The following is a 23,718-nucleotide window of genomic DNA, read 5'->3' on the forward strand; positions in this document are numbered from 1 at the left end:
CTTGCTATGGAAGTTTCCAACCCTGCAAAAGAAGTATTTACATATTTACCTACAGCTAAAGTAGTAAATTTAATTTGGACACAGTACACATCAAATATTAGGGCTATAACAGGAAAGACTCAAAGCCAAAAAAACCCACCAAAAACCAACAAACTGCTTTTGGGTTTAGTAAAGCTGGTAAAGAAAAGATTGTGATCTATAAGTGGTTTGCATTAAAATGATATACAAGAGGAAGAACAACAATTAACTTGCACTTTTGTGCAGCTCTGTAGTTTTACATAAATTTATTTCAAGGAAATTAATTGTACCAAGTAGAAATTACAGTCTCAATGCTGACTGCATCACACTAAGTGAAAACTCCTCCCCCTTCTCCTTAACAACTTTTTATTTAACATTTTTTAGCATGGAATTATTTTTAAAAATTATTTTCAGGCATTTCTTTCTTATTAACAGTAGTTGGTTCAGGGCCACTTCCCTTCCTCCTAGAGGTGATTAGCAAACAGAGCTCCCAGAGACACTGCTCAAGGATCAGCCTTCTTCAACATGACAGAACTTGGGGCAAGAACACAGAGTTCTTCACAGCTCTCCTCCAGATGCAGCTTCTGGCCTCTCCTCTGGTCAGCCAGCTGATGTCACATTAGCAGCTTTTCTTCCCCCAACACCTTAATTAGGTAAGATTAGTCTGTTCACAATGAGGCAGGTCCAGAGAGTGGGTTTCATTGCCATTTGGAGAATTATTCTTCTCCATACAACTATGCTTTATTTGCACATATTAGTGGTGAATTTCAATGTGTAATCATCAATTAATAAGTATCAAGTTGTCATCACTCTGTTGTCTGCAAAAGAAAAAAATTCACAATTTTTCATTCAGCAAGAAATGCAATAGGAAGCATTCACCCATACAAAACCAAGCTGAGTTTTGATCCTTCTGATCTCTCCCATTTCAGCATACAGCTCTAACACCTGCACTGGGACAATCAAGTAGAAACTGCTATAGCAGCAAAAGCTCTAGATTTGCGCTCCAGCTACCAGGCTTGTGCCCTCCATACTCTGCAGCGTATTACAGTAAAGCATATTTATTATGCTCAAGCAGACAAAAAAAAAAATCTCTTATCCTGCACAATGACTTGTATGTGAAACCTGAAGCTATACCTGGCTGGAGTTCTTATTAACTAGCTGGCTTTCAAGTGTCCACAGCAACTGCTGGGATACCTGCCCATCATCATCATCTCGCATGCTCCTTTTTGGCTATGAGGTTTCCCTCTGCCAGAGTACATCAAAAGTATAAAGTTGCATTTCACAAAAGCCTCAGTATATAAGTAGACAAGTATCCTACTGCTAAAATAGGATTTGTTCCACCAGTTGGGATTGAACAAGTGTTCACATTCAGCTCTACTCCTTCTCCCATAGCCTGGCTTCCTTGCATGGTGCCCACAATCATTCTGTGCACAAGCAGGAATTTTCTTGGGCTGCTGAGGGACAGTGACAAGATCCCTCCACTCTCAATCTGGGATTCAAAGGTATGTTAGGCTTTCTCAGAAACAGAATTCAAATAATAGACTTCCAGACCAGCAAGCACCAGGTGAGACGTTCACCTCTCACCAACACCGGCTTAAAAAGGACCACTGCTAAGACCTCCAAAGGCTTGAGTTTGGTGGCAACCAGACATTTACAAGCGTGTTTCCAATATTCTGACAGATTGTATTGAACCAGTTTGCCTCACAGACACAGCATAGCTTTGGGATTAAGTACTGGTCCCTGGCTGCATCACATTCTCTTGCTTTCTGCTACTACTCCCAGCCTAGTGGAAAAGCATTTTAGAAACAGAAGACTTGCAAAACCCTAAGAAGCAGAGGCTTAGTTTCCTCTTGACTCCTTGGCAGTTTCACGTTATGTTCTGCAGTCCTTCCATCAGCTTCCACCAGTTTCTGCATGGTAGTTTTCATATGAGCAAAACACTTAACACATGTATTTAAGCGCAGAATTGCCACCCCTGCACCATCAGCAGCCTAAAGATCTAACACCAAGTAAAGCACAAGAAGGAACAAGAGTCCAAATATTCCACAGGCTGAATGCTCCAGCATTTGTAAAACGGCACTTTGCAAGGAGAAGCTAACTGGTGTACTTCTGAGAAAAACACTCATTAAAAATACCCTACTGACCTCCTACAGCAGCAGATGAATGGCACAGAAGTCCGTTCTTTTCTGTAACCAACACTGCCATGGTCTTTTAGAAATTCATGTAGATCTGTTACTGGAAACCCACTTTGTTGGTATTTCTGAAAGAAAAAGCATTTTATTTACAACACAGAAGTTACTGGGCATGAAGTATTCTAAAATTTCCTCTAGAGCGTAACAGTCCAAACCAGACTATTTGGTTCATTTGTTCAGTATTGCTGTAGGAAGAAGAAGAAAATACAATCCTGTCCTAGACATACCACATATGTAGTTGGTGGAACAAAGCAATCTAAGTGACATAAAATTCATATTGTTCACAAATCCTCTTGCATTTTGTTTGCTGTCCATAAGACCAAGCAAGTGACCTCAAGTCATACTGGCATTGATTTTCCCTTGTTCACATCAGCTGCTGTGCTCACTGGGAGTGCTCTGGGCTCATTTTCCCTAGGAACCCCAATGCTAGATTTGAAGGGCCCTAACATGGCTATTCAGCATTGTCATGCTGAAGAAATGCTCTGCAAAACACCAGTTCAACACACTGAAACGGCTCCCTGTTGATCCACATGAAGTGCTCAGAGGGAAGAGTAACAGTAAAACACTGTTTTGCAGGTCAGACCATCCAATAAACTCAGAAGCACGGACAGATAAGTTGTATTTTGAGATGCTTAGAAAGTGGAGCTCTTGTTCAGTCTGGAAGCTGTGGTTCATGTCAAACTAGCCTTATTCTGCTGGCCTGTTTATCTGACACTAAGACAAGAAAGGGACAAGAGCTAAAGAGCGTGATCCACATTGCCTTCCCACTGGTTACTGCAGCTACCAGGAGCACGAAGGAGAGACAGCACTAGAGGGCAAGAACAAAAGGTAATTACCAAAAACTTCATTTCACTTTCAGCCAGTTTATACTGGAAATGGATGGAGCAATTTTAGCCTGAACGAGAAGCAGCAGGTCTTTCGGAAACATTTCCTTTTAACCACACATTTCCAAGCAGCACATTAAGCAAGCCTGGACACCTAAATGAGTTTAGAGTGATCTGCTTGGCCCTTGCCACACCCTACCAAGGGGATATTCTCTGAGACGCCATCAAACCCTTCCTGACCTCAGCTTCTGGTGCCATGAGAAGATACGTTCACTCCAAACAAGACTTACCCAGCTCTCATGTAACTACACTTAAAAACCTCACTCTTTCCACTCACCATTCCACTTATGTTTCCATTAGCTGTTACCTTTTTGAAGCCAGATGAATCAGGAGGAAATACAAAACAGGGACACACACTAAGGATGATTTTCTAAAGCAATTATTGCTTAGTCATTTGGATGACTACCCAGTCATCCTCCCAATTTCACCACAGACTAAGCCAGAAGATTTTAACGGTCTCACTAGTCATCATAACTAATGCTAGATAGTATGGTGTTGAGTGATTAACAAGAACAAATACAAAACTGATTAGAAGTGCAATAGAAAAAAAAAAGTTTTACCTTTATGGTGTCATAGGAGTCGGTAATGAGTGCAATAAAAAGGCTGAGGATCATGTATATAAACAGACTAATGAAAGAGTACAGATATAACCGACTGAACACCCACACCAGCATGCTCTTCTGCTGGATTTGAGCAAATGTTGCAAACATATCATCACCGTTGACCAAAGAAAACAGACACTCAGCCACCGTGTTCAGATCTTCAAACTAGAAAATAATGAGTGCAAATTATTAATAGAATGTGAAGATCAATCATCCAGATTAAAGAAAGTGAAAAGTGTTATAAAAACAAAAGTCTTTTTTTTTGAGTTTTACTCATAGCAGAAGAAAAAAGCCAACCCAGTCAATCAAATGCTACCACACTTCCTTTCTTGTATATTCAGACAAAAACATACATGCCAGTAATAGAACCACATAGAGATATAATCTTGGCTAAGCATTATACACTGACATCAGAAACAAGAAGCTTTTATTATCAAGAAATAAACTTGCGATGCTCAACAGGCAAAACAGCCAGTAACTGACCACCACAGAAAGCTTAAGTTACTGAATTTCAGACCTGCAGGAAAATATCATTCTGTTTGCCAAAGCATGTAGGTAAAGTGATTTCACAGAATTTATACAGTAAATCAGTGGCGGTATGATGGGAACAGAATCCATATCCTCTGGTTACCCAGCTCGGCAGCATTACTGGAGAAGGGGTAATTAATCAATATTGTATTAAGAAATTAGAGATAGCATATAGCCTTCAGAGCTCAAATGGTCTAAACTAATTTGTCTCGCAATAACATCATCTATCCGTCATTCAGAAAACCCTGAGCAGTAGGTAAAAGTTATAGCTGTACTGTGAAGCTACTAAGCACACCCTGGACAAAATCATGGTTTCATTTCAAGGACATCCTCTTAAATTCCTAACTCCATTTCCCCAAGCTGGAGCATGCCCTGAGGCTAAATTCCGTTCAGCAACCAGGTAAGCACACTTCCCACCATCGCTCTGTCCCTCTAAGTAACTTGGATTTGTTAACTATACTTTATTGGACAACATGAATTAATGCACAATGTCTTAATGTAGCTATTATCAATGAAGTAATATGACTATGCTCACTTGAATTGCGGTCCTATATGAAAAGCAAGATGACAAGAGCCATGGGTTTTATAAGGAGACCGTACTGTTGCACAGGAACAGCAGGTCTGGTCTTACCTATGGCTTTTTTTATTATTTTTATTTATTTTTAAAGCCATTATGAGACCCAGCGGCACATTTTCTGAGAAGAAGGGGTGCATGGCATGGGTAATTCTTGAGTAGCCCACAACTTTTGATGCATGGGTACAGAGAGAAACCTGCTAAGGATTGCTCACCTATAAGCCCCTGGATTGACATAACACAAAACGCAGGATTCACACTCCCTCTCTCTGGCTTAAGTAGAAGACAGAAAAAAAACCCCATAGGTATTTCTATGGTTTTGAGCTAAGGCCTTCAGAATTTTTGAGCACAAGGACCTCTCTCCTGTGTAGGTGCCCAGCAGGGAAGGCTCTTGCCATTCCTTACCAGGGACAGCTCATGCAGCGGGAGAGCCCTGGAAGCCGCCCTGGGCTCCGCTTGCTCTGCGCGGTGCCACACTGCCTTCCCGTGGGGTACTGGGGAACTGCCAGGAACGGGACACCCCCCCGCAACTACAGCTGCTTTCCTTGACATTCATCTGCGATATTTAGCAAGAGGTAACATTTTCGTAGATAACCATATTACTGAGTACACTCTCTTTTGCTCAGATAGTTAACGCACTTGCTGCAGGGAAGCTGTAACAGTATTGATGCTGTGCCTGTTCTAAACAATTGAGCCTCTAGCATGACTGAGGATCCCACAGCATCCAGCATCCCATGGAGAAATGTATTGTCATCAACTTAAAATATGTGCAGACTGAATACCTACATTTCTCAAAGGAAAGAATTACATTGTGTTAGAGGAATCCGAGCTCTGGGGATGCAAGAAGCTGAAGCAAGCACTGCAGCGTCTGTCTCTGTTACAATATATACTGTGTATAACCAGAAATCGAGAAGTCATACATTTGTTACTGATTAATGGACGTCTAGAATTTCTCACAACAGGAATCTGCCTTTTTTCAAACTGTCACATAGAGCATCAACCAAGAAAAAAAAAAACAAAACACACAAACAAAACAAACAACAACAAAAAAACAAGCTTTGTGGGTTTTTTTGCTTCTGTTTTGGAATATACAAAGCCTTACTGCTGTACCCAGGGTTCAGACAAGAAGACATACCAGGCACACACTGATATCAACTTTAACAAAAAAACCAAACAAACAAAAAACCCACCAACAAAACAAACAAAAACCCCACAACACACCCCCCACACAGGAAGCAAAGTAAACAAGACAAGCATTCATTCACCCCTTTGAGTCAAGATTTGGGAGCTGAAGTTACATGGCACAGGAAAGATGTGGAAAAACAAAGTCAGAGTCAAGGAGATTCCCAGAAATGTTAACAGTGAACTAGTGCCTCTTTAAGCCAACTGAACTGGGATTACCAGAAGAGGGCGAAAGAGATAATAGACCAATTTACCTCTAGTCCCCAGCCAGACATTGCCTGGATAAACATCCACTCATCACAAACACAGCCTTGTATTTCAGATAATATTGAGTTCAAACACACAGTGAAAGCAAGAATACAGTTATTTTGTTAAATGGAGCAGGCAGCAGGAGGTACACACGGAAGGAGAAACACTCCCATGCTCTTCATGTTACAGCTTTTAAACAAAAACATGAATTCAAGACCTATTTTTGTTGTTATAACTAGGTACTACACACACACACACGGATATTCACACATTGTTAGACCAGAAAAGGAGTACGTACCTTTTCGTGATAAGGTCCCAGGACAATCCAACCACAGAAAGTATAGCCAAGATAAATCATCCCAGCACAACAACAAAACCTTAGCACTTTGGGCAATGATGCCTGCATAGTTAAAATGAGCACCTACATGTCAGGGTAGAAGAAAGGAGAAGGGGAAAAAGCCACAAGTTAGAGAGGCCTGAGTAAGAGTGACAAATATATGCTTTAATTGTTGAATACTTGATTCCTGCCTTACATTGTAGGTTTGAAAATATCCCAGGTATCTGATGACTCCAACCCAGACCAACAAAGTTGACGTTCCAAGTAAAATGCTGCAGACATCATAACTTGTGAGGGTCTGAGGGATCCAAACAGAGCAGGTGGTCAAGTTACAAAGCAGTAGGTATGTCAGCTTGACAGCTATTCAAGTTCCAGCAGTTCAAACAAACAAAGCAGGGCAGTCCAATAGTGAAAGGATGTTGCTACATCACAAAAATCAGACCAAAGTGAACTGCAGTTATTTAGTGAGATCACCCAAATGCAACAGTGCTGCAAATGAAAGCACATCTACACTGATATTCTTGCCGTTCTGCACGAAGAACTAAAGCCTTTACCTTGGTTATGACACAGTTTTAGTATTAGAATATCTCCAAATTTTTGTTTAAAAAAAACAGGTTAATATATGCTATTAATAGGCAAACAAGCTCTCATTTGCTATTGAGTAAAACATGAGCCATCATTTAAATGAAAAGTGAGCCTCAGGACTACCGCCCTTTCCATGCTACATGCATTTACATCCCTGAGCAGGTTGCCAGCTGTTGGGAGCTTGAACATCATTTTTACTACCAGCGAAGTTTATAACCAATTCTACTTGCGTTTTACTCTAGAAGGCTGTAACTGGTTGCAATAAGCACGAGATACCCATCTAGCTCAAGATTTCCCACCCTCTTTCCCCTGCCTCACCATACAGCTGGAGGTTCTCAAGTGCTTCCTCTGAAGGTCACTCTGGGCATCTGCCCTTTGAGCTTTAGTACGTATGAAGCAGGAGCAGCACACTACCTACCCTGTTTTTCCCAGAATACAACATTTTGTGAACACATGAATTGTTGACATACAGCTCTATTGAAAGTAAAAAACCAACCAACCAAAAAAAAAACCTGAAGAGCTGCCAGCTGGACAAAACACATTGATTTCAGCAAGCCCAGACTGGGAGGTCAAGGACTGGCAGGTGACACTGTCTGTGCCTGTAGTTTGGACAGGCCGGGAAAGCAAGCTATAACAGCCACGTTTCCAGTCCCACAAGCCATCGAGACCCCTGTTTTATCCAAGGGGATGACTCTTGGTTTCCCTGTACAACATGTACTACTACTTCTTATAGAAATAACACAACCCAAGTGGCTTTTTTGGTTTTTTTTGTTGTTGTTAGGAACTGTCTACCCACAGGTCCTATACCAGGGATTAGGGGATTTAGCACTGTGGAAATAAAGTGTTTAAATAGCTTACATGGTCTTACTGAAAGACTTTGGGGAAAAGGGACTGAAACCAGTTATCAGTCAAACTAGCGCTAGGAAATGAAGAACTAGCAAAAGTAAACAAGATGACTAGTGACTATGATAGCTCACTTTCATTTGTCCCCAAGTTAAAACACATTACACGTGGGTGTAACAAGACTAGTATTTTATCTGAAGTATTAAACTCTCACCTTGGCTTTTATTTCCATTTTTAGGATTGACCCAATGATTGTCATCACATCACTGATAATTACCAGGACATACCATCCATTTATGAACTCCAGGCGATCAGCGTGACAGACATGACGCTTGTATTTCTCCAAGAAGAAGTTCACAAATCTCTATTGACAAGCATTTAGATGTTTAGTTACAGGTCACCTTAGATGAAAAATATGTACAGATGCCCCAGTAGTATAACAACGCTCAAGCTTCACATACCCCCTTTTCCTATAGTATTTGCTGGACTAATAGCTTAAAACTCATTCTCAATAGCAACAGAAATAAATAGGAAAAAAAAAAAAAAAAGATTGGCTTAGGCCAGTGAAAACCAACTTTCCACAGAACAGCTGACTTCATAGCCAATCCCCACTAGCCTAGCCATGTCTTCTTATCCCCTTTTTAGCTCCCTTCACAAAAGTTTCTATCCACCTCCAACACAGCAAGGCCACTCAGCGAAAGGAGTGAAAAAGAGAATTAATAACTCAGATACAACTATAAAGCAAAAGCTCCCGTTTCTAACAGAGCTGACAATTGCTTCCCACACCCAACACTGCCTATCTGCTTTCACTTGCTCTTTTTGCTCATGAATAAATGCTGATGTCCCTATTCCTGACAGCAGTTTGACAATGCCTTTGCTGAATTGTGTCCTCTTCACAAGCTACAAAAAAGATATATTGAACAAGATAAACAAGCACCTGTGCTTTCATATCCTACCTATCCTGAACTCTTTTTGCAACTCCCATAAGCCACATGCTTGCAAAGTTATTATCAATTAATGGCTACAAGCTGGCACATCTCAGGGCCCAGCTTGTGTTTCTGCATCAGTATTTGGACCAGAAGAGCTGAGTCTGCTTACATGAAGCTCTGCAAGCAGCTTGAGATGAAGTCAGACAGGGCTAGTCTCAGCCTGCAAAGGAGGGTGAGTGGGGAAGAAGGTGACAGCAGATGGTGATCAGGGATTGTGGGGGAAGAAGGAGAGAACTGAAAAAGGGCAGTTCAGAGAAAGACCAAAAAACCCAGCCAGGGTTAGACTATGTGCTATGCTTTACATTTTCTCCAGTTAGAGCTGGCTTTGAGGGATGTTCATTAAAGTATTAATTTATGACAAGACCTCTATGGGAGTTCTACTCTGAAGCCAGGGAAGGAAGAATTCACGTTTTGAAGGTGCAGGATGCGTTGGCTGTTAGCAGCACAAAGACTCAGAAGTTTTTTTACATAAAGTCCTAGACAAAATTAAGTCCTAGACCAAAAAAAAGTCTCCTTCTTTTGCCCTCGAGAGATACAACAAAATACTTTGTATTACAGCACTACACAAACAGAAGTAAAAACCCATTCAGCTAGCAACTGTTCATCACAGACATCTACACATCCTTTCTAGAGATACAGTAAGACAGCAACATCCTGCAACAGATATACTACCCAATATTTCAAAACATATCATTTGACAAGACTAGCGGCAAACAAGACAAAGACAAAATAAGCATTGAGGTTATAAGCACTGTACTTACTTTTTGTAGTCTCAAGGCAAGAACAATGGATCGTGTGCAGAGGATGAGAGAAGCAAAGCAACTTAAAATGACAAATCCATCAAAGACTAGAATATACTGAGTGTTTTTCTGGAGAACTGTAAAGAGTCAAAGAAAGGAAGTACAGTTTGTCTTTTCACATCTCTCCGAGCACAAATTGTTACAAAATGTCACCTATTTTGCATTTAAACACTCTCACCCCATAAACAGATGGGTTATAAGAAACACTCTTTCTGCAACTATGGAGATTGGGCCACAAGAGTGAAAAGCATGTTCGAGTTCCTTAAAATAAAACCAAAAATAGGTATATTAATAGAAGTGTCCCCTTTTTGCACTAAGTTCATTTGTCCATCTGTATTCCAAGTGTTACAACTACACAAGGTAAAAGAAATGCAGACTTTGGGCCATACTACCATTATTAAACTAAAACCAAACAAAAAAATCCCACTTCATTTCTCATTCCATGACCTGCAATCAGAAACTTCTTTGACTTTCTGTACTGTATTCTTTTCATCCACAGGCTTATAAGCCATCATGTGAACCCAAATCAGTTTTACCCATGTTTTCCTTGGCTCACTCATATCAGTTGATGAACAGGATGGGGAATGTCTTGCTAGAGAGACTGTTACAGAGCAGGGGAAATGATGGGAGGGGATGTGTAACACTGCTATCATGCAAACACACGTGCACCATACTTACCAGAGCCAAATATGTGCCAGTCTTTACATTCTTGAATATCAGTGTCACTATCAAAATAGATTTTGATTTTTCCACTGTGGGCTCTATTATTGAAAGTTATCTGGAAACACAAGAGGGCATTAGAAACAAGACTAACAAAATTTCATTCCACAAAAAATGCTTGTCAAGTGCTCTGACATAATATACATTTATATTTGGTGGTCAGGTAAGCTTTAAGCAAGCTGTCACCATAAGTGTTGGTGTAGACATAATTTGAGAACATTTCTCATATAGCATGAAAAGCAGTATTCCAAGAAGCCAAACTTCAAGTTTAACCTTTAGAAGAATAACAATTACTTATTTCCTTCTCAGGTTATGAGGCTACCAGCTGGAATATGATACAAAATAATATTGTCCCTTGACTACACAATTTCGGCAACCTTTGGGAAGGAGGGATAAAAGGCCAGGACATGCTCAACTGCTTTTCCCTTGCAGTCTAAACATAAGGACGATGACTACCCCTTAGCTTAAGCTCTTGTTATGAATACAGTGTTGGAAGTGCCATACCCCATATTCACTTACAGTATTTTGAAATGCATAGCAGTCAGGCAATTCACGGGCATGGATTGTCTGTAGAGCAATGCCTTTCAGCTTGAAGGAGATTTCAATCTGTATAAGCCTGAGTGTTTTAAAAAGAGTATAAATACACACATACAGAAAGCAAGGAAACTGCACAACTCAGAATCCACCATATTCATATGAAAGGACACATTAAAAATAAGAAAATCCCCATCACTGCTTTACCTGTAAAATTCAAGATTGAAAAAAGAAGAGTTCAGCTTCAGCTCAGCCTTCTTACCAGCTAGCTCCTGTGGCTTAAAAAAGATACATTCTGGGAGGAGAAGAGGAAAAGCTGTAATCTTAAAAACTTCACATAGAAAGCAGCATAAAACTGAGATAATCAGGTTGAATGGCAAGTCCTAATCAGGCAAAATGTTAATTTTGAGCAAACCTATCCATAGAGAGCCCCAGCTAGTGGGATCAGAAGCAGGTTCATGCAGCAAATCTTAAGAGGCTAACAGCAAGGACTCAGCTCTGAGAGCTGGTAGGGACACCCACCCACTGAAGGCACAGACTGAACAGCATCCAGAATTCTGTATTTGAACTTTCGGGGGGGGGGGCAAAAAACCCAAAACCCTGACCAAAAATAAAACAAACAGAAACCCACCCACAACCCACTAATGACAGCAGTTGAAAAGAGCTTCTTATAGTCTACACAGTTGCCATTTCCAGGCAGGTACTAAAAACCAAGAGGGAAATAGGCAAAAGGCATGTTAATGTTCTTATGATTGCCATGCAAAAAGCTATTGGTTTTAAACCGTACTGATTGAGCATTAGAATATAAGTACTCCACAGCAAGACATCTTTAGTACAACAATACTATACCTGTTTCAGTAGAAACATCTATGTTCAGTGTACCATTGGAAGGAAGCATTGTGCCTTTCTTGTACTGTTGTTTACAGATTTTTAAACCTGATCCTTCATGTTCGTAACCAAGCGTCCCCAGGGATATGTTCTTCAATTGCTTGTACTAGTTTAAAAACAAAACAGAAGCAGAAGTTAGAGATAGTAATCTTTTTTGCATTAGATAGTAACTTGCAATCTCAAAGTTATGTGTATTAATATAGCTTCTTTTACATTTAAAAAAAAAAATCTTTACTTTCACATAAAGTCTGTAAATTGAGAGCAGATATCTCACGGGAAGCTAAGAGGGCTGGTGGCCACTAATTAGTAGTGACTGGCATCCTGGTGAGACAGTGACTGGGATCCCCGTACCGACTGGGCTGCCTGCAAATGATTACCCACTGCGTGCCAGACAGGAGGCCAGCAGACAGCTTGTAATTAGATGCCTGGCAGTGACTTCAATGCAGTATTGCTACTAACCACACACGCTCCAGGGATAACTTATGTGTTTATCTCATGAAGGTGTTAGTTTTCACACCACTTGAAACTTGATTGCTTTACGTACAATCCAAGTCACAGGTCTTATCAAATCCACCCCAAGAGTAAAACCAAAGCTGCTCCCTGTGTCACTATAGAAGAGGGAAGCCACGCGTTTGCTGTATAACCAGCAACCAAGGAACATACACAGAGCCTGGGCAGCCTCCAGAAGTATTTTAACCTGCCTGCTTTACACAAGCACAGAAGCAGCTGAAAACATGCCTGTGAGGAAGGCACTTCCTTTTTCACTTACTCTAAATACAGCACAAGTCATCTTCTTCCTATGTTAAGACATGCTTAAAAACAAGGACTAGAAGTGGAAGCAAATAAAGCTATGCCAAGCCAAGCATTGTCCACGCATGGATGGGCCCTGAGCACCACCAAAGAACTCCATTCAAGACCAGTCCTCTCCTGACTTGCCTTCCACACATCCTCAGTATCTGCTGGAAGCAAGATATATCCTCTGATCCTTGGAGTCACACCTTCCAGTCCTGCACAAGCCAGGCAAACACCTGGGGCACAGCTCTCCCCGTGGTTCTTGACTCCTCAACAGCTGAGGAGATCAATGACTAACCATGAATGCAGCTGTCTGCCAGCTCAGCTTAGCACCAGCTAACATTGTCCAGGAGAAGCCAGATAGGCCCCTGGTTCTTTGAGGAAGAAGGTATAAACATCTAGTAATTCATTAGTTTTTATCATCACCTCACCTAGCGAAAGAGCTCGGGGCAGTATACAGCTCTAAAGGAAGCATTTACCTCCCAGGAGGCCTGAAGTAAATAAATGCTGGAAGTCAGACAAGGCTTCCCATTCCTTAAAAAAAATTGTTCATCTGGCTTTGATGCAGATTAGACCGTTTTCCCCTTAAACACAGATTTTGCTATTATGCATCATTCCGTGTTATCCTATTTCCTCCTTCCTATGGGCATTATGGCCACTAGCCCATCATGTGGGGTACAAAGTCCCAGCGGTCACTAACAACCACACGCTCCACATCCAAAAGAAACGTTAACAGGAACCACCACATTTCCATCCAAAGCTCTGCCTTGCAGTGCTGCTTCAACTCCTCACAGCTGAGCTTGCAACAGGTTTAGACAGCCTGGGAGAAAAGCACAGCCTCCATACCCTGTCAGAACATTATCTTAAAGTAAACTAAGGAAGCCAAGTATGACTAAGGCAGGTCAAGCGAGTGGAAAGAGTAGTTAGTCACAACTCCACATCCCTCTGAGGACATCTCCAGATCACTGCATCTAACAGCCGTTGCTCTGTCCACATGTGCTTTCAGGCTCTGCCCTCCTGACAGCATAACACATGGCTCTGCGTTACTCACATGCCGCTTTCAAACAACACTAAGAAGCAGTAAAAGCAAGATTCCTGTTTACATGTTTCTCAGCAGCCTCAGAGAGAGCAGCCAGCAGAATACCCTGGTCCTCCAGACTCTGCTGCAGGCAGGGCACAAGCATAACAACTACACACAGCTTCTTTGTCATAGAAGCTTTCAAATTGGACCCAGCAGAGGAGTAAGGAAAAGCTGCGTACTCCTCCAAGTGGAAAGTATGTTTTCAGGTTTGGTTTTTTTTGTTTGTTTGTTTTTTCCAGAGTGTGAAAATACTGCAGTGGCACATTATACAAAGCCTAAAATTGCATTTTCACAACTCCAGTTTTGCTCTGCACTATTACTATCTTCTGTAATATCATATCCTTCTGCTTGCCCCACCCCTGCAATCCCCCCCCGCCCCGGCCCTGCATTTCAAAATAAAACAAAACACCAAAACCTATAGCTTCTAGCTGCCCATCTCAAAACAAAAAAGCATTGCTTTTAGCTTAGGAGCCAGCTGGCTTGTCTCTTCCTAGAAGACATCCTTTAAAAGACAAAACAAAAAACCATAAAGCAACACCCGTCAAAATGTCCACCTGGAGGCATACTTTTTTAAGTCTTACATGTGATAAAAAAGCCTCAGGAACACCACAGAACACTGAAGAACCCAGATTACACAAGTTTAAATCTCCTTAAAGGATATGTCTACATTTATACAACATAGACATTTTATGAAGTGACCTTTTTCTGATGCCTGTATCACACATTGGCTCATTCTTGAGGATATAAAGCTATTATTTCTCTACTGTCTTCTATCTGGACTTCACCTCAGCCTTAGTGCCTACAAAAGAAGGAAAGTGAGACAAAGCAAGCAAGGAAGAAAAAAAAGCACAGTTTATAGCAGAAATAGTGGCAATATTGAGAGTTCAAAGGAAGACTGAGAAAACTACTTCAACACTCATTTAACATACCAGGAGCGAGAGTCTTGGCCTTGTCCAGCACAGCAGAGACAGCACATTTGAACTGTTGATGGCTCTGCTGTAGCTTAGAGGAGGTGGCCGAGGAGCAGCAAGCCCCCAGGCAAGTGCATATTTAAGAAGGAGATATAGCCTTCGCACCACAGCAACTGCTGGGCATAACTGACAGCAGCAAAACTGCTTTAAACCAAGAGTCAGAGCTGATATCCCAAGGTCAGGGAACATGAAAGGTGGTTTAAAGCCACCTTCCGCTCATCCCATGTGAAGCGCTTCTGGGCTTATCGTCATCCCCAAACACAAGGTACATTTCATTTTTCCACACACGCTCTCTTTTATCACATGACTTCTAAATGTATTAATATTAAATACAAAAATGTTTACTGAATTTTCATCCTAGATTTATTCACTTCCCTCCCATGATTGTAAAGGGACTGTTCTTTAAAATACCATCCCTACCTAGGGCGAGTGCCCCTACATTCCTGGAAGTACCGTATTCCCCACGTTGAGGCCTCTGGCACTCACTACAAAGCTGCAATTCAGCATAGCTGTAAGCACAAATTTTTTGAATACCATGCATAGGTATATTCAGGCCCATAGCTCTTCAAAGTAAGACCTAAACAAAGGTTCTAGTTCATGCAAGATGACTGATTTTCAAACTTTCTGGATTTCAGTACTACACACTAACAGAGTAAAATTTTGGTTTCAATTTGCCTCCAAGAGACAAAAATGCAGTCACCTACACGCAAAATTCAGGATACCCCACCTATGCCGATTCACTGAAATATCAAAACTGAAATCCAAGAATGGCAACAGAAAACCAGAACCTTAGCAGAAGTTTATAGCTATAGCTTTGGCTTTAACACTGTTCATTATAAATACACACACTTACCTGATTAATAACATAAAAAATGCTATCGTAAGCATCCTGTTGTGTATATATACTGCAGCTGTAGTCATCTTCATCAACTCCAGAATAGCCTTTCAGGAATAGGTGTTTAAAAGCAATAGTGTTTTCCTCTTTGAATGAGACCACCAACTGGTTACTCAAACCAAAAAAGATAAGCTGACAAGAGAAAAAAAAAATTTGCATTTTGAACACCAAACAGCAACATTTTGGAAACAGCTTTGAATTATAATAAATACAAACCAGAAATGTGCCTGTTGCTGTAACCCTGCTACAACAGGAGCAAAGAATCTGTTAACTAATGCCATAAGACTACTGAAGTCAAGGTTACCATATGCAGGGTAAGAGAAACAGAAATCAAAGTCTCCTACTGATTCTAAAACTTACAGTGCAGCAACTAAACAGACAGCTAGATCACTGCCACCTTTCACACATCCCAGACTAACAGTTCTAACCGGAAATCGCCAAAACTTTTGTTGAGGATGCAAATGGCAGAAGAGCTAACCTACAAGCACAGCCTGCTACCCCAGAAATGTCCTGCTTTGCTATGAGACAAATTCCTGCACCTTCTTCCTACCTCTGGCATATCACAGGATTAGACCAAACCTATGTGGGCCCTCAGAGCAACAAAAAGCATCACCTGCCTGACCCAGGTGCTGGTTAAGGAGGCTACAATGAGAAGCAGCAGCAGACAGCAGAGTTGCTACTCAGGATTTGTGTTGCCCCACCCTATGGATGCTCCCATTCCCACCACCACCAAGGAAAACATATAAATGGAGCCTAGAAGCTGAAAAAAAAATCAAGCAACAAGAGTTTCTTCACAAGCATAGTAGCAGGAGGATATCCCAAGCCTCAAATGGCTAACTCTTCATCCTAGGTTTAAACTGCTTACTAACAGCAAATGTGAAACTGTCTCATTACTGCGTGGAGTTTCTAAGCCCCACAAGAAACTGGCAGAAGTAGGGATGAAGTAAGAGCGAGAAACCGCAAGCAGAAGAACTGTGAACTTAGAAATCCCCCAAAGCAATCAGGCAGGCTCCACCAACATCCTTCATTCAAAACAATGGAAACTGGAAAGCACACCTATCTTTTCCCCCTTCACTGGAATGTATCATCTTTTGTCCTAGACAGTAATTGCTTAGATGTGGGCCAGGCTAGAAGAATATATGCAGCAGGACTATTTAGTGCAAGGCTGTTCGGTTGTACAGCAAAGTCACAGCCAGGACAGAGAAATGGGGATGTCAGTTCTGCCGGGTACATACAGTCTTCAGATTAAGAACTGAATCTTCATACTGTTAGCCAAGTTTTAAATCAACTAGTTGTATATTCAGTTGACTGCAAAAAAAAAAAATCACCGAGTGCTACAGATAAATCTGCAGCACTCTAATTAGTATCTCTAAAAAATCAGGGATCTTCCAGCTGCAATAGAGAAACACAACATACTCAGCAGGGTCTCCTCAGGGGACTCTCCAGGGGATTTCAGCACAGCATTGGAGTAAAACTTACTCCCCATACTGGGACAGAAGCCTCTTCTGCTTTTCAGTCAGGCACAGATACCTCAGCTGCTGCACCACACCGAAGAAGTCACAAGTGTCCTGACTAACAGGATGGCATCAGGCAGAAGCAGCTAGAAGGAGGCTTAACATATTCCTAGGTTGTCCTTCAAGGGTCTTACCCTCACTCTGAAATAGAGATATGCTTGTTGAACCTGTCCATTTACTATTAACTCATATTTGAGATCTCCCTGCAGAGCAGCAACACATTTTCCTTCAGAAACTCTGTTTTCCTTTTCTTGCCTGGCATCCAAGCGAGACCCAGGGCTGACAAGAAAAATCTTAAGCAGCAACCCAGAAAATCTTGTGGCCTTTGAAAGCCAAGCAGCAGAGCACCCCTTCTGCTCACAAAGGATAGTGGGAGACTAGGACAGCAGACAGAAAAATTACATGTTCAGCAACTCTCCGAAGAACTTAAGTCAGTAGGTTAGGATAGATTGAAAGTACTGAACCTTTTCAGAGCCATGTGAAGTTGTATTTTGTCTCATTACTCACACACAAAGGTTACTGCCTTGTCTTTGAAGAGAGCGCAGTAACCCACATCCGAGGTGCAGCTACCAGCAAAGTAAGATGGGGCAACCTGTTCTCTTAGCTCGCGCTGCCCACCCCAGCCACCCACACACCTTAATACGCTCCCTGTTCTCAGCAGCTCCGACGCTACGGGTAGCGGTTGTGCCGGCGCTAGTGCAAACAGCCTATTTCAGCTAGCCTTGCCTAGGCAGGCTGGCCACTGCATCCCGCTCCCGCCTGCGGGCAGAGCTCCGGCAGGACTCCAGCACAGCACGGCAGCACCAGAGGCCGGATCCCGTGCCAGCGGGGCCGGAGAGCCTGCCGTGCCTTTCCAGCGGGGAGGTGAAGAGTGAGAGCGGTCAATAAAACACAGGGACACGTAAGCCAGGGTTACGCTTCATTCTAGCGGGCAAGTCGGACACCAACCTGGAATCCTGCAACTCAGCATGTTTTTAGGAGTTGTATATTTAGTTGTACTTGCAAAGTGTCAGATGTCAGAGTCCTGCATTTCAAAGGTCCAGAAAAATCATTTCATACCTGTGTCCTATCTTGCTTCCCTCGACCTCCAGTCGCCATTTCTTAGTGGACTGTAAGTTAACCAACTACACTGTGATACCAGTGCAGTTTAAAAACCGCCCTCTTCTTTGCCTCTACCTACCTAGGTACCCAACTGTTCGAAATGCATCATTTGATGACAGAAGCAAGGGGCATGTCCAGTTCCTGCAGCCCAGTCATCCCCATCATCACCAGACTGTAGCATTTTCACATCGAACACATACATTTCAAGTTACTGACTAGATTTCAAGAACTATCACTTTTGAAACAGCCCAGTGAAACTATAATCTATGAACCTCACAGGAAGCAGAACACAGAGCCGTACTGTGACAGCAAGCCTGAAGACAGCATCGGATATAGCGGACAGACTAATTTTCTTTAAAGTGTTATTTTTAAAACAGCAAAATACCTGGTCAAATACTGCCCCAAAATCTCCAGGAGGCTTCTGTAATTTAGCTTATGTTATTCTTCCCCCTGGACACACCTTTCATAGCATTTTTTTCTTCCCCGACTGAAGCAGGAAGTTCAAACCGGTAACAAATACCCAGGGATGGCAAAGGCCCAGAACCACAGACCTGCTTCTCCTGCACATCATTGCTACGTTTTCCAAGAGTAAAAACAGAGGAAGGATTACCTGTGTAGTAACCATAAGTATCTTCAAAATCTGCAAAGCCAGTTTCCATGGTATTTGACGTCTTGCTCTATATTTTTCACATGGGTTCATGAAGTAAAACTTCAAATCCTCTTTCAGAGCCGTCTCTTTTAGATCTAGATCTGACTGAGCCATCATATTTCTGCCACAAATAATACGTTAATTAGAAACCAACAGAACACTTTGGCAGACAATTTCCTCATATTGCAGTTTCACCTCAGATGACCACATGACATAAAAGATCTGTAACAATTTTCTGTTTGTTTGTTTTACAGTAAAATGCAAGAAATATTTCCCCATGATCACATCATTAGAAATCATTCAATCACATCAGATCATCAAAAGGCAACATTCACACAACTATTTCTCAGGAAATAGGCATTAAATAAGAGGATCTGTAATAGTAATAGCAAGTCTACATTTATCTCTTTCTTAAAACGAAATATTTGAAATAGAGGGGCCACTGTTAACACATTTCTCTGAATAACCCACATTCTACCACCAGAAAAAGGTGTCTTAAAGACTAAGCAACCAGAGCAGGCTTCACAGCACGCTTCTGTTAGGAACATGCAGCTTTAAGGGCTAAACTCATAGGCATTTATTTATTTAAATACTGAGGCATGTAAAAATCAGAGGAACAAGCACAGAGGACTATTGTTGTAGGTGTCTTAAATCACTCTAAGTTTCTCCCTCTCCACTGAACGGGACACTGAAAACTTTCCCCTTCTCATAATCTTTTTAACCCTGTTTTCCAGTACCATACTCGTCAGAACTTTCCTACTTCACACAAAGATCAGAACCATACTTACAATTTTTTTCCTCCCTCCATGTGTTAAGGCAGAACAATCATATCCAAAACTGGCTATATAAGCCGATTATCAGTCCCATTTACCATCCAGAAAATTACTCCCCATGTTCTGAATTTTATAAAGCATAACATATTCTCTCAAGGTCAAAACAAAAAGCATCATTTCCAAGTTTTCCAATGCATTCTTATTTCTTTCGTCCTCACCTGTCTGAAGTGTATTGGTATTTAAGCCCAAACTGTAGACCACAAAGCACATTTGATTTGCTAGAACCAGCTATCTCTTAAGAAGAGAAATGAGAGTTAAAAACACAGTAAAGTCGACACTGCGGTGTTTCCTCAGACGAGGAAGTGAAAAAAATAAACAAAAAAAAACCAAAAAACTTTTTAACATGGAAGCTCAAAGGTTATCTTTATTACACAGCCTTAAATCAATCATTCATGGAGATGATGGGAGGTAGGCTAATTTTGGTTTTGAAACAGGAAAATCACAGGAAGCCTTTTAAGAAAAAGAAACTGTGGAGTACATCCCTATTTAAATTTATACTAAAAACATACTGGACTAGTTTTAATAATGTTGAAGATATAAAAACTTTGAAAATTTTAAAACACATCTGACAGAAAAGCATATGATAATTACAGTTGTGAGTATGGTCTGAGGAAACAGGTACCTACGTACTTCAGTCCTGCACTGACACCCAAAGACATGGCTACTCCTGTCCCAGCTTCTCTGGAACGGGCAGCAGCATTTGCACGGGTACAAAACGAACAAGACCAAACCCAGAGTAAAAGTCATAGGAGTAGGTGGGAAAGAAACAAGAAACAAAGCAGGTTTAAGGTGGATCTGGTCAAGACTTAAAGCATGAAGGTATGATGTAAGAACCACCCCACGACTTCAACAAAATCCTCCCCAAGCTTCCAGTAAAAGCACATCTGAAGTGACAGATCTTAAAAGTCAAACAGTAAACCCTCTAAGAAACACTATTTCCTTTGATATTCAAACACATACCATGGAAGACACAGTGTTTTTTTCCATCGTTGCCTTTCAAGCCCCTACAGCTATTCTAAAAACTTGATGTTGACTAATAACAATACTTTCACTTTTACACTTAACCCCACCGGGTAGGGATTATTTTCACTGATGCCTTTAGCCTCCCTTATTAATAAGCTGTAGAAATCATCAGCAGGAAATGCAGCCAAGGCAAACAACATACTTTTTCAGCTTAAGAAAGAGAGATGAGATTCAAGCCTACATCACTGTTGGGCTTTGTCTTCCAACAAAGAACAGGTGTTCTCTGGTGTAACATTCAAGAAATACTTCATTTGGCAATAGGTGAAATACAGCAATTGTTTTCTAATCCATTTGTTTCTAGAATAGTTTCAAAATAACGCCCAAATAAACTGCATTAAACCCGCAGAACACAAATCTTCAAAGCATTAAAAAAAGTTAAAAAGCTCCGAGTGCTTAATAGTGGCTTACCGCATTTGAAACAAACCATCTAGTTCTACCAGATGTTTATTAGCCTAATAATCTAAAAATAATCCAAACAAAGCACCCAGCTTAAGGCAGAGCAACAGAACAACTCCATGCAGACACAGTACCGTAACACCGCTCAGTAGGTTTCCATGGTATGTTCTGTAAACCACTGATAGAAGCAAGTTTCGTGAACAAAGACTAACTCTACTATGCACGTTTAAATGCATATCTCAGTGTCACTGAGTGTTGTGTGTCACGAATAATAACTGTTACCAGTTCGATTCAAAAAGCTGCATTAGGATAGCCACCATTGCAATGCTGTAGCTGGTAGGACAATCTGTTGTGTGGATAATGTTGCATAGCGAGGACTTTAAAGCTCCGTGTTTTATTCAAGAACAAGGTTTCAACAGTAATGACTACCATTCACAGCCACCTACTTATGAAACAAGCACTTAATAGTTAGCTCTTCACCCAGCAGAAAAAGCACCATTGAATCAAGTAGCTAAAAAGCTATAAAGCACAGATTCACTTTAAAAAAAAAAAAAAAAAAAAGTAATTCACTACAGGAGCAACACTAACACTGTCCATCAGCGGTCCATATCAGGAACATTTATCTACTTGAGCTCTACATCTTGAACAGGTATTAGGGGGGCGGGGGGGGGGGGGGGGCGCAGAGGAAAAAGGGGAAAAAAAAGAAAATCACTGAGTTGGGTTCTAGGTAACAGGCTGGGCAGCCCCAGCTTCACCTTCATGATCGTTTACTAAGTTCACAACTCGGCCGGAGGAGGGCATCGCCCAGCGCTTCTCAGGAAAGCGAGCTCTAAGAAACTGAGGGGAAAAAAACCCTCCTTGTACAGAGCTGCCAACGCTACCAAGCGCTAAGCTGCTGCAGGAGGAGCAGCAGCGCTACCGACGGCGGCCAGGGCAGGGGGCACACCAACACCCTGAACACCCTGCACGCCCCTTCGCGCCCGCCGCGCACCGGCCCCACGACGGGCAGGGCCGCCCTACGGCCGCCCCGCCGGGCAGCACCGGCCCCGGGGGGCGCGGCGGACAGCACCCACCTTCTGCGGCAACGCCAAACCGGGAGCGTGGAGTCGCGCCTCCGCCCGCTCGCGAAGCCGGTGCCGAGGGCGGCAGCCGGAGCGCTCCTCCCCGGGGCCGCCCGCCCCCGCCGCAGCGCGGCACGCCCGTTATCGCCGTCCCACACGGCCGCCGTGCCCCGAGGCGCTTCGCTCCCCCGCAGCCCTTGGCCAAGGGGCGCCCCGATCCCCCCCTCCCGCCCCGCCGGGCGCGGTGACCCGAGCGGGCAGCGCCGCGCCCAGCCCCGTCCCGCCCCGCTCACCCGCTGGCGGCGGCCCGGCCGCCGGGCAGGTACTTGAGGGAGATCTCCATGGGGCCGCGGGGCTCGGCCGCTGCCCGGGCACGGCGGCGCGGGGCTCCGGCAGCCCTCGGCGGCCACGGCCGGGGGAGCCGCCGGCGCCGCGACCCGAGGGGAGCGGCCTGGGCCGCGCCGCGCAGCCCAGCCCCGTCCCGTCCCGTCCCGTCCCGCCGACGAGCCCCGCGTCCTGCCCCGCCGGCCGCGCCGCCTTTATGGGGGCCCGGGCGGAGGAGGGCGCCCCGCCGCCCACCTGCCCTGCGCCCGCCCGGCGGCAGGGGGAGCTGCCTCCGCCGCCGCCTCTGCCCTCTCCCCCACGGCAAAGCCGCGGGTGCGCGGGGTCCTGCCGAGGGCAGGAGGGGTCGGCGGCTGCTGCTGCAGGTGAGGAGGCAGCAAGCAGGGGAGGCGGTCAGGTTAGGTGAGCGACTACAGAGCTGGTCGTTTTGCAGCCGGTACGGTAGTGCTTGGTTCCTCAGAGGATGTGGTTTAACGTGGTGACTCCCAAGCAGGGTGTTCAGCCAGAATGCAGGCTTACAACAGGCTTCGTTGCAGCGACCGTGAGCTCTCTGCCTGCCGGCGCGGTGGGGACGGGCAGCGTGGGCCTCCTCCGCGATGCTCTCAGCCGGCGCTGTGTTTGGTTGCAGTCACGCTGTTTAAGGCAGAAGAAGGAACAAAAGCCCACGCAGGCATCTATGTGCAGTTACTCAAAACTAGCTGCAGGAGCATGGTGCCAGCTCATGCATGGAAGTTTTCTTAAGGTGTCCTCCGAAGCATGTGGTATTAGGTACTGCCGCAGGCAGGGAGATGCCCCCGGCAGATGCACCCGCAGGTTTGGTCTTTTACAGCAACATCTGTTTTTCCCTCCATCCGCCAGAGATAAATTATGCCTTTACACTTTTTTTTTATTGGAAAGGTATAAGCATATCTGGATTTTATTTCTTCCTCTTCTGCATGCACACTGTTTACTTGAGAATAGACTTCTATCCAACATGGAGACTGGTACTTGGAAACAAGTAGGGCCCCACTCTTCCCCTCAGTGTAACTTCATTCTGCTAAGAGATCTGAGCTCTGCTGAAAACAAGAACTTCTCACTACCTGGGCATATGCAAAACATGGGCATTGAAATGGGCCTTGGTATAGAAAATAGCTGT

At 43.2% G+C, this 23,718-nt stretch overlaps 1 protein-coding gene across 3 annotated transcripts; it reads right to left on the bottom strand.

Moving 5' to 3' along the window:
• Positions 1 to 365: 365 nt before the first annotated feature.
• Positions 366 to 22,613, bottom strand: MCOLN2 (mucolipin TRP cation channel 2). 3 transcript variants are annotated; one of them, XM_082314534.1, is made up of 14 exons: positions 22,535 to 22,613; positions 18,890 to 19,049; positions 15,623 to 15,796; positions 11,887 to 12,031; positions 11,245 to 11,332; positions 11,023 to 11,119; positions 10,462 to 10,561; positions 9,745 to 9,860; positions 8,209 to 8,358; positions 6,763 to 6,864; positions 6,528 to 6,650; positions 3,655 to 3,861; positions 2,163 to 2,278; positions 366 to 836 (listed from the first exon to the last, which is right to left on the bottom strand). In XM_082314534.1, exons 1-14 carry the CDS (start codon positions 22,582 to 22,584, stop codon positions 800 to 802), a joined length of 1,665 nt encoding a protein of 554 aa, XP_082170660.1. In that variant the 5' UTR covers positions 22,585 to 22,613; the 3' UTR covers positions 366 to 799. The 3 variants fall into 3 exon arrangements, with proteins under 3 accessions (XP_082170660.1, XP_082170661.1, XP_082170662.1); XM_082314535.1 differs by lacking the exon at positions 22,535 to 22,613 and adding an exon at positions 22,254 to 22,320; XM_082314536.1 differs by lacking the exon at positions 6,763 to 6,864.
• Between the last annotated feature and the right edge of the window lie 1,105 nt (positions 22,614 to 23,718).

This window comes from Platalea leucorodia (genome assembly GCF_965183815.1).
Source record: "Platalea leucorodia genome assembly, chromosome: 5".
In the NCBI taxonomy this organism is placed as follows: domain Eukaryota; kingdom Metazoa; phylum Chordata; class Aves; order Pelecaniformes; family Threskiornithidae; genus Platalea; species Platalea leucorodia.

What these genes read in the sequence shown, in the direction of transcription:
- MCOLN2 (XM_082314534.1), bottom strand. Translation starts at nt 22,584, where the DNA reads ATGGAGATCTCCCTCAAGTACCTGCCCGGCGGCCGGGCCGCCGCCAGC. An exon ending in GGCCGGGCCGCCGCCAGCGG is followed by an intron (nt 19,050 to 22,534) that starts GTGAGCGGGGCG and finishes TATTTGTGGCAG; the next exon opens with AAATATGATGGCTCAGTCAG. An exon ending in GATATTTTCAAACCTACAAT is followed by an intron (nt 6,651 to 6,762) that starts GTAAGGCAGGAA and finishes CCTGACATGTAG; the next exon opens with GTGCTCATTTTAACTATGCA.